General features: G+C 38.1%; 1 protein-coding gene across 1 annotated transcript in view; it reads left to right on the top strand.

Moving 5' to 3' along the window:
• Positions 1-12,895, top strand: part of LOC130078675 (sorting nexin-25-like) — a 71,940-nt gene that overhangs the window by 15,199 nt on the left and 43,846 nt on the right. The window contains 1 exon segment of the mRNA XM_056244261.1: positions 2,922-3,138. Coding sequence (XP_056100236.1) covers positions 2,922-3,138 — 217 coding nt within the window.

Below are 12,895 nucleotides of genomic sequence, written 5' to 3'. Positions count from 1 at the left end.
CCCACCCTCAAGTTCTCAGAGGTTTTAAATGTGTTGCTGTGCAGTCACTAGGGTGTTCTCGGTGTTGCTAGGCCGTTTCTAAGGATTTTAGGCTGTTCAGAGTGGTTGCTAGGTAATTTAATACTAGTCCAAGGTAAAAGAGCCCACCCTCAAGTTCTCAGAGGTTTTAAATCTGTTGCTGTGCAGTCGCTAGGGTGTTCTCGTGGTTGCTAGGGTGTTGCTAGGCGGTTTCAAAGGATTTTAGGCTGTTCAGAGTGGTTGCTAGGTAATTTAATACTAGTCCAAGGTAAAAGAGCCCACCCTCAAGTTCTCAGAGGTTTTAAATGTGTTGTTGTGCAGTCGCTAGGGCGTTCTCGTGGTTGCTAGGGTGTTTCTAGGCCGTTTCTAAGGATTTTAGGCTGTTCAGAGTGGTTGCTAGGTAATTTAATACTAGTCCAAGTCAAAAGAGCCCATCCTCAAGTTCTCAGAGGTTTTAAATGTGTTGCTGTGCAGTCGCTAGGGTGTTCTTGGTGGTTGCTAGGGTGTTGCTAGGCCGTTTCTAAGGATTTTAGGCTGTTCAGAGTGGTTGCTAGGTAATTTAATACTAGTCCAAGTCAAAAGAGCCCACCCTTAAGTTCTCAAAGGTTTTAAATGTGTTGTTGTGAAGTAGCTAGGGTGTTCTCGGAGGTTGCTAGGGTGTTGGTAGGCAGTTTCTAAGGATTTTAGGCTGTTCAGAGTGGTTGCTAGGTAATTTAATACTAGTCCAAGTCAGCAACTTCTCAGAGGTTTTAAATGTGTTGCTGTGCAGTCGCTAGAGTATTCTAGGTGGTTGCTAGGGCGTTGCTAGGCGTTTCCGGGTGGTTGCTAGGTGACTGCATACTAGTCCAAGTTAAAAGAGCCCACCCTCAAGTTCTCAGAGGTTTTAAAAGTGTTGCTGTGCAGTTGCTAGGGTGTTCTAGGTAGTTGCTAGAGTGTTGCTAGGCGTTTTCGGGTGGTTGCTAGGTGACTGCATACTAGTCCAGGTCAAAAGAGCACCTGAGTAATCTGTGCCCATCTCATTCGCTCTCTCCTGACAAGATGAGTGTATAAAACAGCATCACAGGTTTCAGTGACTCATGAATCACAGGTCTTGTTAAACCGAATGAATGAAACTCACTGAAGCCGTTTCTGATCTTTCATTCTGACTCGGAGAACCGAAGAGTCTGACACTCCCTCCTGTATCTGAGCTCAGCTGGGTGTCACATTTATGAACTGAGTAAATTAGATGTAATTTCATCCTCATTAGTGATGTTTGCCAAAGCAAGAATCACTTGAACCTCATGCTGAAAAGTGTAGTAGTTCATACAAAAATGAATCATTGTTCGAATCAAATTGAGTCTGATCTTTTAAGTGAATCGTTTGATTCGGTTCACAATGCAGTTCTTAGTGATTCACAATCGGACTGATCTGGTTCTCGAGCTCAGTGACCCAATCGTGATGTTTGGTCACTGGAGGAATATAATCAGTGAATAACGACTTACATTTTGGTACATTTTCCTCCAGTTAGTCCTTCAATCTGAAATCTTAGAAATATTCGCTATTACCATATAATTCCTGTGTAATCTGATTTATAATAAATTTCTAGCATCTTTGCAGCAAGTTTTTATTTATTTTACATTTTTTTAACTTTATTTTAATCTGTTATATTTAGTTATTTTATTATTATTAAATATTTTATTTGTATTATGTATTTCTTATTATATTTTTATTCTTTTATTTGTATTTCTAGTATTGTATTAATTTCAATTTTTTTTTTTTTTTTTTTTACGATAAATAGTTTTTCTTGCAGTCGACGGTGTGACAGATTTACTCGAGTTCTCAGTCTTGCGTATTTTGTGCCGTGTCACTTGATAAGAGGAAGACGCCTGAAGGAAACGGCATGGGAACGGGTTACGCATCACTTCCTGTTGCTCAGCTGGGGAAAGTCAGCACATTTTATGAGGTCACTGTGACTATAAATAGTTCTCCTCAGCCGGGAGCAAAAATGCCTGCAAACCAAGCGTTCAGAAACTGCTGCACAAAGGGTGTCACTGTCACTCTCGATCTGTTCGTGTGGACCGCGTGTGTGTGTGTGTGTGTGTGTGTGTGTGTGGTTGCGTTGGGCGCAGGATTCCAGCGTCATAAGAGGACTGTAGTCTGCAGTCGTTGGTAATCCTCTGATAGTGGCATCACATTCATGCCATCTGCCGTTGTGTGTGTGTGTGTGTATGGCGTCTCAGAGTGTTTGATAAGTGGCTTGTGTTTTTTTTTTTGCAGATTTAAAGTCATCATAAATGCAAAATTTACAATGCAATTTTTCCCCCCCGGTGGAATATTGCAGTGTTTATTACGGTATAAATGATTTATCCGTGCACATCATTATTGTTTTAATAATCTTGAATGAGAATAAGTTCCTCTCGCAGCATCTCTTCTCTTCTCTGATGATGTGGGCGGGGCTATAACCTGTCACTCACATGAGATCAGCCAATAGCAAACCACAACCATCCAATCAAATCCCCACAGACACAATCAAGCCCCGCCCAACTTCAATTTCGAGTATATAATTCTATATAAAAAGTATATTTTAATATTTTGTAATTTTGTAAAAATATTAAGTGTGTATATATATATATATATATATATATATATATATATGCATTCTATTTTTACCAAATATTATAATATTATGCTTATATATATATATATATATATATATACATAAAAAACATTCATTGTAGTCTATTCATTCTGACCGAAATTGTATACAATTTTAGTCTATTAAAATATTTTACTTGATAAGGATGATGGCAATTTGCAAAATGAGCGTTTTGTCTGAAAAATTATTATGATTTTGAATATGGTTGTGAATATCAGTAAAAAAAAAGTGCCTTATAAACCAGTAAGAAGTCTCTCTTTGTTTGCAGTGTTTGACTACAGCTACCGGGACTATATTCTGTCGTGGTACGTCCCGCTGAGCCGAGATGAGGGCCAGCTGTACCAGATGCTGTCGGAGGACTTCTGGGAAATGACCAAACAGCTGCGCATGCGTCTCTCCGAGGTGGACGTGGTCAACCTGGTGTGCAACGACACGGTCAAGACCCTCCACACACACTTCTGCGACCTCAAAGCTGCTAACACACGGTGAGGCGCACAACACTCGACACACACACTACACTGAGGAAGGTGAACCGGCAGATTCTGTTCACTGGTTTGTTTTCAGCATGCATGGTTATCTATTGCAAATCTCAAAATCATGAAACATTAGGGCAGAGAATTAACTCAAATTTCACTATTCAATTTACAAACTTGCAAATCAATTCCAATCTCGGTTCATTTGGAGATTTATATGTATTATATTTATGTAAATAGGGTGAATTTAGGTTGTTTGGGACACTTTTCCCCAGTAATCTCAATGGCAAAAAGTGTCACAATCAAGCTAAAGAGTTCACCCCTATATATATATATATATATATATTAATCGTTTTTCTGAAGGAAAAAAATCTATTTGAACTAATGTTGTAAACTATACAGGGTAAATTTTTATATTAAAGGTAAAAATTATAATAACAACTGATCTGTATACATTTGAATTGCGCATTACGCAGTTTTTATAACAATAACGTTACAGTACTAACTTTTTAATGACATAATTATGTTTCTACTTCAATTCATTTTTTTTAAATATAAACATAACCTGTTCATGACGGATTTACTCAAACATATATTAAATATTGACGGACAGGTTAAGTTAAAGTAACATGAATATGTAATATAGTGCATATTTGTATCAAAATGCTTACCTCTAGAGTTATTTTTCCAGCTAACTATCGACTTAATATTCATTGAAAGGCTTTTCTGAGAAAAAATAAGACGCTATTGTTTTATTGGCATCTTTCTGCGGTTGAAACGCTGATCGATGGATTACATGAGACCAGAGATGGGCATAAATACATGGAAATGTTTTTAAAATACAAATCGCAATACTGTGTGGAAAAATTTATTTAAATACAAATACAAAATACTGTGTGAAAAAATGTATTTAAATACAAATACAGTATTTTGTATTTTGAAAATACACAAAATACATGTGAAATTGGCCATCCAGTGCAGGCATAGGTCACAGTGAATAAAGAAACTACATAGGCCTAATTGCTGGCCATTACAAATAAACTTGTGGCAAAATAGCAGCCATTTATATTCTTATTTCTGACCAGGTTACAATGTAGTCGATTACTTGTGGTGAACACTATTAAAAAATTCATACTGCATGTAAAACTGTGGGAACCTTTTCTGCTTTCTAGCAAAGAATATGACCCAAAATCTGACTTCACAGTAACAATATACACTCACCGGCCACTTTATTAGGTACACCTGTCCAACTGCTCGTTAACACTTAATTTCTAAGCAGCCAATCACATGGCGGCAACTCAGTGCATTTAGGCATGTAGACATGGTCAAGACAATCTCCTGCAGTTCAAACCGAGCATCAGTATGGGGAAGAAAGTTGATTTGAGTGACTTTGAACGTGGCATGATTGTTGGTGCCAGAAGGGCTGGTCTGAGTATTTCAGAAACTGGTAATCTACTGGGATTTTCACGCACAACCATCTCTAGGGTTTACAGAGAATGGTCCGAAAAAGAAAAAACATCCAGTGAGCGGCAGTTCTGTGGGCGGAAATGCCTTGTTGATGCCAGAGGTCAGAGGAGAATGGCCAGACTGGTTCGAGCTGATAGAAGGGCAACAGTGACTGAAATAACCACTCGTTACAACTGAGGTATGCAGCAAAGCATTTGTGAAGCCACAACACGCACAACCTTGAGGCGGATGGGCTACAACAGCAGAAGACTCCACCGGGTACCACTCATCTCCACTACAAATAGGAAAAAGAGGCTACAATTTGCAAGAGCTCACCAAAATTGAACAGTTGAAGACTGGAAAAATGTTGCCTGGTCTGATGAGTCTCGATTTCTGTTGAGACATTCAGATGTTAGAGTCAGAATTTGGCGTAAACAGAATGAGAACATGGAACCATCATGCCTTGTTACCACTGTGCAGGCTGGTGGTGGTGGTGTAATGGTGTGGGGGATGTTTTCCTGGCACACTTTAGGCCCCTTAGTGCCAACTGGGCATCGTTTAAATGCCACGGCCTACCTGAGCATTGTTTCTGACCATGTCCATCCCTTTATGGCCACCATGTACCCATCCTCTGATGGCTACTTCCATGTCACAAAGCTCTAATCATTTCAAATTGGTTTCTTGAACATGACAATGAGTTCACTGTACTAAAATGGCCTCCACAGTCACCAGATCTCAACCCAATAGAGCATCTTTGGGATGTGGTGGAACGGGAGATTCGCATCATGGATGTGCAGCCGACAAATCTGCGGCAACTGTGTGATGCCATCATGTCAATATGGACCAAACTCCCTGAGGAATGCTTCCAGCACCTTGTTGAATCTATGCCACGAAGAATTGAGGCAGTTCTGAAGGCAAAAGGGGGTCCAACCCGTTACTAGCATGGGGTACCTAATAAAGTGTCCGGTGAGTGTATATCATGGTTTCACAATTCTCAATATCAGTTTTAATACAACAGCAAAAACTGAATTTCAAACTCTGTTGAAGCTTTTTTTTTTTCTTTTTTTTTCGGGTAGTCCAATGCTTTTTAAGTAGGGGTGTAACGATACCCTCATCTCACGATTCGATACATATCACGATACTGAACTCACGATACGATATTATTGAGATACTCCAAGACATATGATAAAAAGGTTAACAAAAAATTTACTGTTGATTAAAATACTAAATTTGATATTACATTGTGTGTGTAAATGAATAGGTTTGGACTCCCAAAGCACAGGACAATAGAGACACCAGAATAACAATATTCATGATTCTGAAGCTGAAAACAGAATTATTTAAGACGAATATGCTTGCACTCTTTCAATGACTAGATATGTATGTGGCCAAATAATGTAGGCCACATACTTTACTTTACAGTTAAAGGGATAGTTCACCCCAAAATGAAAATTCTGTGATGTAATGAGTAATTACTCTCCCTCATGTTGTTCCAGCCCAGTAAGACTTTTGTTCATCTTCGGAACACAAATGAAGATATTTTTGATTAAATCTGAGAGCTGGATCACTCCTCCATAGGCTTCTAAGGGATCGAAACTGGCCGGCCCAAAAGTTATGAAAGACATCGTTAAAATAGTCCGAGTGACGACAGCGGCTCAATCTTAAGTTTATCAAGCGACGAGAATACTTTTTGTGCGCAAAAAACAAACAAAAATAACGACTTTATTCAACTATTCATTTCCTTCTCTGTTGGCCTGGAGATAGTTGTAGTGTAACAGCGCAAAGCTTCTGTGTTGTACGTCACACACATCACACACATGACCAGCGTCGGCCAATAGTGAGCCTACGTGTGACGTACAACACAGAAGCGCTGCGCTGTTACACTACAACTATCTCCAGGCCAACAGAGAAGGAAATGAAGCCTATGGAGGAGTGATCCAGCTCTCAGATTCAATCAAAAATATCTTAATTTGTGTTCTGAAGATGAACGAAAGTCTTACGGGGTTGGAACAACATGAGGGAGAGCTGACAGAGTTTTGGGGTGAACTATCCCTTTAACATCAGACATTTGGCATTATCAGGACCCACAAATATTACCTAATAATTGCATTATTATTATATTCAACACTACACTCACCGGCCACTTTATTAGGTACCCCATGCTAGTAACGGGTTGGACCCCCTTTTGCCTTCAGAACTGCCTCAATTCTTCGTGGCATAGATTCAACAAGGTGCTGGAAGCATTCCTCAGGGAGTTTGGTCCATATTGACATGATGGCATCACACAGTTGCCGCAGATTTGTCGGCTGCACATCCATGATGCGAATCTCCCGTTCCACAACATCCCAAAGATGCTCTATTGGGTTGAGATCTGGTGACTGTGGAGGCCATTTTAGTACAGTGAACTCATTGTCATGTTCAAGAAACCAATTTGAAATGATTAGAGCTTTGTGACATGGTGGAAGTAGCCATCAGAGGATGGGTACATGGTGGCCATAAAGGGATGGACATGGTCAGAAACAATGCTCAGGTAGGCCGTGGCATTTAAACGATGCCCAATTGGCACTAAGGGGCCTAAAGTGTGCCAGGAAAACATCCCCCACACCATTACACCACCACCACCAGCCTGCACAGTGGTAACAAGGCATGATGGTTCCATGTTCTCATTCTGTTTACGCCAAATTCTGACTCTAACATCTGAATGTCTCAACAGAAATCGAGACTCATCAGACCAGGCAACATTTTTCCAGTCTTCAACTGTTCAATTTTGGTGAGCTCTTGCAAATTGTAGCCTCTTTTTCCTATTTGTAGTGGAGATGAGTGGTACCCGGTGGAGTCTTCTGCTGTTGTAGCCCATCCGCCTCAAGGTTGTGCGTGTTGTGGCTTCACAAATGCTTTGCTGCATACCTCGGTTGTAACGAGTGGTTATTTCAGTCACTGTTGCCCTTCTATCAGCTCGAACCAGTCTGGCCATTATCCTCTGACCTCTGGCATCAACAAGGCATTTCCGCCCACAGAACTGCCGCTCACTGGATGTTTTTTCTTTTTCGGACCATTCTCTGTAAACCCTAGAGATGGTTGTGCGTGAAAATCCCAGTAGATTACCAGTTTCTGAAATACTCAGACCAGCCCTTCTGGCACCAACAATCATGCCACGTTCAAAGTCACTCAAATCACCTTTCTTCCCCATACTGATGCTCGGTTTGAACTGCAGGAGATTGTCTTGACCATGTCTACACGCCTAAATGCACTGAGTTGCCGCCATGTGATTGGCTGCTTAGAAATTAAGTGTTAACGAGCAGTTGGACAGGTGTACCTAATAAAGTGGCCGGTGAGTGTATATAGTAGTTAAATGTAGTACTGACACTAAAAATCTCACACAGTTTTTTTTTTTGGGTAAATTATCCACGATACATATTGTTGCATTTTTGTATTGCGATATATTGTGACACGATATTGTTACACCCCTATTTTTTAAGTATATAATTTTATATTTATTTTATGTAAAGTTTATTTGTTTCTATAGGTTCATTAAAATTATAAATGAGTCTGAACTAGTTGATGCACGAAACCAGCACCTGGATAAAGAGGTTGACTGGCAAAAAGTATTTTATGTATTTTGAAAATACAAAAATACTCATCTTAAATGTATTTAAATACAAATTACATTTGATTTTCCCCAAAGGCTTCAAAATACAAAATACAAAATAGTATTTTGCATTTCAAATACGTATTTTAAATACATGTATCTGAAATACTGCCCATCCCTGCATGAGACATGATTGATTTCAGAAAGTTGTTCTGTATCTTTAAAACATTCCTTCTGATGTTCATCATGTTTATTTGCTGCTGTAACTAGTAGTGAAGAGGAAGAGATGATCAGTTAAAAAAAACACAGTTATTGCTTGAATTAATGGATAAAACTGACCGGATTTGAAAGCTGAGACTTTGTTTCATATCAGAAGCAATGTCTTAAAATGTCTTAAATATAGTTTTCTGAATAAAAGGCCTTAAAAAGTCTTAAAATGTCTTAAATATAGTTTTCTGAATAAAAGGCCTTAAAAAGTCTTAAAATGTCTTAAATAAAGATTTCCTAATAAAAGTCCTTAAAAAGTCTTAAAATGTCTTAAATATAGTTTTCTGAATAAAAGGCCTTAAAAAGTCTTAAAATGTCTTAAATATAGTTTTCCGAATAAAAGGCCTTAAAAAGTCTTAAAATGTCTTAAATATAGTTTTCCGAATAAAAGGCCTTAAAAAGTCTTAAAATGTCCTAAATATAGTTTTCCTAATAAAAGGCCTTAAAAAGTCTTAAAATGTCTTAAATATAGTTTTCCTAATAAAAGGCCTTAAAAAGTCTTAAAATGTCTTAAATATAGTTTTCCGAATAAAAGGCCTTAAAAAGTCTTAAAATGTCCTAAATATAGTTTTCCGAATAAAAGGCCTTAAAAAGTCTTAAAGGGCATATTGCAGGTTAGAGGACCCAACGAGTCAATGTATAGAAAAACAATGTAGTAATTAGATTTTCGTTAAAATATACTTATAAATACGTTACATTGGCTTCTGGAGTCGTTTTTGTGAGAGAATTTTACTTCCGCATCTGAAAATGGGCGTGACGGGCGTGACGTAACGGGCGGGAGAGCGGTCCATTCAGACCATTCAAACAACAGGAAAACAATGGATCGCAATGACATTTCGGACTTACTCGTATGACAGACCACGGACGACAGATTACACGATTACAATTATGAGCCTGCTATGCTGCCGAGAGGGACAGGCCAGGATTAATGTTAGACAGAACAACGGTCAGAGGAGACACACATTATTGCAAAAGTATTATTATAAAAAAACTTGTGTGGAGTGAGTGTACGCAGCCGCAGTTTATTGCATTACTTAATCGCGCATATTTTTGATTAGCCTAGCTGTCAGATACTGAGTAAACGTTAAAAGAACAGGCCTATTCAATCTTCCCTGGATGTTTTTTTTAACGAAGAAATTAAATAATAGCAATCAGGACAGGAGAATGGAAGCAACAATAAAAAATGAGGACTGTAGTGCTGTTGGCAAAACATTATACCACTGCAATAAAAACTGCACTGCAACAAAAAGGTAAGGCATATGTGTTTTTATATTTAATGCTGTTCACTGTGAGTTTTAATTAATAGTGTAGTTAATAGTGCATCGTTCATTCTGTTTGGTAAAATGTGAGGTGTATATCGATTATTACCATCTTATATCAGTTAATAGCAAAGCTATTATTGGTCATCTAGGAGTATTGGAATTTACCAATAACAGAATAAACTATATTGATCAGGCGCGTATGTCATGCTCATTAATATCCGTCCAGACTAACGTTACGTGATATAACTTAGCGGTTTCTCATCGAGAGACAGATAGATATTTTTATTCCTGATATACTACACGTTTTTGTTCCTCAGATCTGGTGTACGCTACACACGATCGCGTTTTTCGAAGCCGATGGAAGAGAAATCCTGTCTCTACAGCTGCACAAACCGCACACAGGCACGATATACAGCACCGTCCCCTTGTTAGGAAACCTGACTCGATGTCCTGACAGGCCGGAGTTTTTGCAACCTCCTCCACAAACACAATAATTTACCATGACGACGATGATAAATTAAAATACAAAAACTACCGAAAACACTGATTCACGACCGCTCTTACTGACTTTTCTTTTAAATTCGATGCCACAAGAACATGTACATATTCACAATATCACATTAACATTAGCTGCCAGGAAATAAAAAATACAAAAAAAGTTTTGAATAAAATCCAGTGCTTTCAAAGCATTACATGAGGCACTCCTTAGTTAAAATGTCTTTATTGGAAGAAGGCTCCATGCCGCTACGCGTGGGTGTTTTAAAATTGTCCGTTTAGGACATGTCATTTTTCCAATAAAGACATTTTAACTAAGGAGTGCCTCGGTCATCAGAGATTTCTTTTCTCTACACTGTCTCTAAAGATGTTTTCATTGCTTTTTTGTTTTTGTTTGTTCCAAAAGATGTACATATAATGTGAAGTCATTTATAAAACGTGAAAAAAGCCCAATTCTTTTTATGTACATGGTATTTTCCTAATAAAACAAATAACTGTATAATATGTTGTTCTTTACATTCCAAATTGTCATTCTGAGTATAAAAAAGCAAATTTACCCGCTCGTACTGAATACAAACCTATCTGCGCTGCTGAGGCTCCCTCCCTCTGGTGACGTAAAATGACGCGATGTTGAAAAAAAAACGGTTTTTACGAGCAGTCAAAGAAACGCTCACTTTATCTACTAAATTTGTGCCCTTATGTCGTTTTAAAACATTTTAAATCCTGCATTACCTTTTCATATGGTATTTTCATACAAGGTTATATAATAATTTAGATTTATTTTTTAACCTGCAATATGCTCTTTAAATGTCTTAAATTCAGATTTGATGGGTCTTCAATATTTCTGGTCACATTACTGCTAATATTTCTCCAGTCTGACGAACCCAACGTCCGTCAAATAACCGGCGGAGCATCGAATCGCGAGAATGATTCTGATTTTATTACATAAACAGCGATTGATAATGATAATGTATTTCTGGTAGCGCTGTTGAGACTCGCCCGTCTCTGAGAGAGAGTTTATAGTGATTAATCAAAACAAACGAGCATAACAGCACACATAAACTCACAGAAGAAACACTGAGGTAAAAAGTCAAAATGTGGAGTTTTTTATTTATAACATGATATAGTTAAGTAAGATAACATGACGGGAGCTATTTTGCTGAATATTCTCACGTTTGCAAGTGTAACATTTGTTTTTAGTTCAATAAACAAGTAGTTAATATTAATTAAGGTTAAACATTAAATATTACATATAATGTGTATTTCCATCACAGGTTTGGTCTTAAATTTCATTCTAAGTGGCATTAAAAAGGTCTTAAAAAGTCTTAAATGTAACTTGTTTATATCTGTAGACACCCTGTGTTTGCTTCATCCTCGCTCCACATTAAAGAGAGTGTTTCTTGAACACTAAAATAAGTCCGACGCAATAGTTGAAGCTCTGGTTTATGTCTGAGTTTATGGACCGAGTCGCATGTTTAGAGATCCATCTTCTCCGCGTCCTCTTTCAGTGGAGATCAAATGCCTCATGAATAACATCGAGAGATGCTTAAATCTATGAAGACATGGATGTCACGTTCACTCGAGTTTACATGAAGCGCATTCTCTGGGCACTCACACACACACACACACACACACACACACACACACACACACACACACACACACACACACACACATTCACTGACTTACACTCACTCACTCACTCACTCACTCACTCACTCACTCACTCACACACACACACACACACACACACACAAACACATTCACTCACTCACACACAGATTCACTCACACACACATTCACTCACTCACTCACACACAAAGTTTTTTAGTTTGATGAATAATATTTAAAACTCCAGCCTGTAATGTGACCCTTTGTTTTACACAAAACATCACACACACTTACACACTTGTCTGCATTATTCCATTACACACATTCTTACACACTCTTTCTCTCTCAGTGTGTGTGATGGATGTGGATATAGTAATAATGAGCATATCTGCCTGTCGTGTGTGTTTGAATGCGTGTCTGTCTGTCTGTCTGTGTGTGTGTGTGTGTGTGTAAGATTGTGTGTGTGTGTGATGGATGTGAATGCAGCTTTGAGCATATCTGCCCACCGTGTGTGTGTTTGCACGTGTGTGTGTGTCCACCTGTGTGTGTGTGTGTGTGTGTAAGATTGTGTGTGTGTGATGGATGTGGATGCAGTAATGAGCATATCTGGCCGCCGTGTGTGTGTGTGTGTGTGTGTGTGTGTGTATCTCAGCGATCGATCTGCACAGCTCATTAGCTGAGTGGACAGACGTCTTCTGTTGCCTCTTTTTCTTCCTCTCATCTGTCCGTCTATTTTTGTAATATTTCCCCTTCATATGATTTCACCTTCTGATGTGATCTATTACTTTTTCTACATTTTAAAGGCTTTAAAGGTGTGATTGCATTGAATATTGTATCATTAAATAAATTAAACAAACAAGATATTATCTTCTTTCTCTTGCAGTTTAATTTTTTCAGAGTGCTTTATTGGCATGATTGTTTTGCTCCTTGCCAAAGAAGAAGACATAAAACCTATATTATAATATAGAATATATTCAAATTAAATCTATTTAGAATGAAAAATAAAATAAAGTAAACATAATTTCTCTTTTTTTGCTATTTAAATTTTTGGATTTATGATTTAATGGCTTGATTGTTTTGCATATTGCAGAAAAAAATA

Source organism: Rhinichthys klamathensis, unplaced genomic scaffold, assembly GCF_029890125.1.
Source record: "Rhinichthys klamathensis goyatoka isolate OS25496 unplaced genomic scaffold, OSU_Roscu_1.1 h1tg000947l_1, whole genome shotgun sequence".
Classification (NCBI taxonomy): domain Eukaryota; kingdom Metazoa; phylum Chordata; class Actinopteri; order Cypriniformes; family Leuciscidae; genus Rhinichthys; species Rhinichthys klamathensis.
Note: the sequence above shows the minus strand (reverse complement) of the source record. Positions and strands in the feature narration are given on the sequence as shown.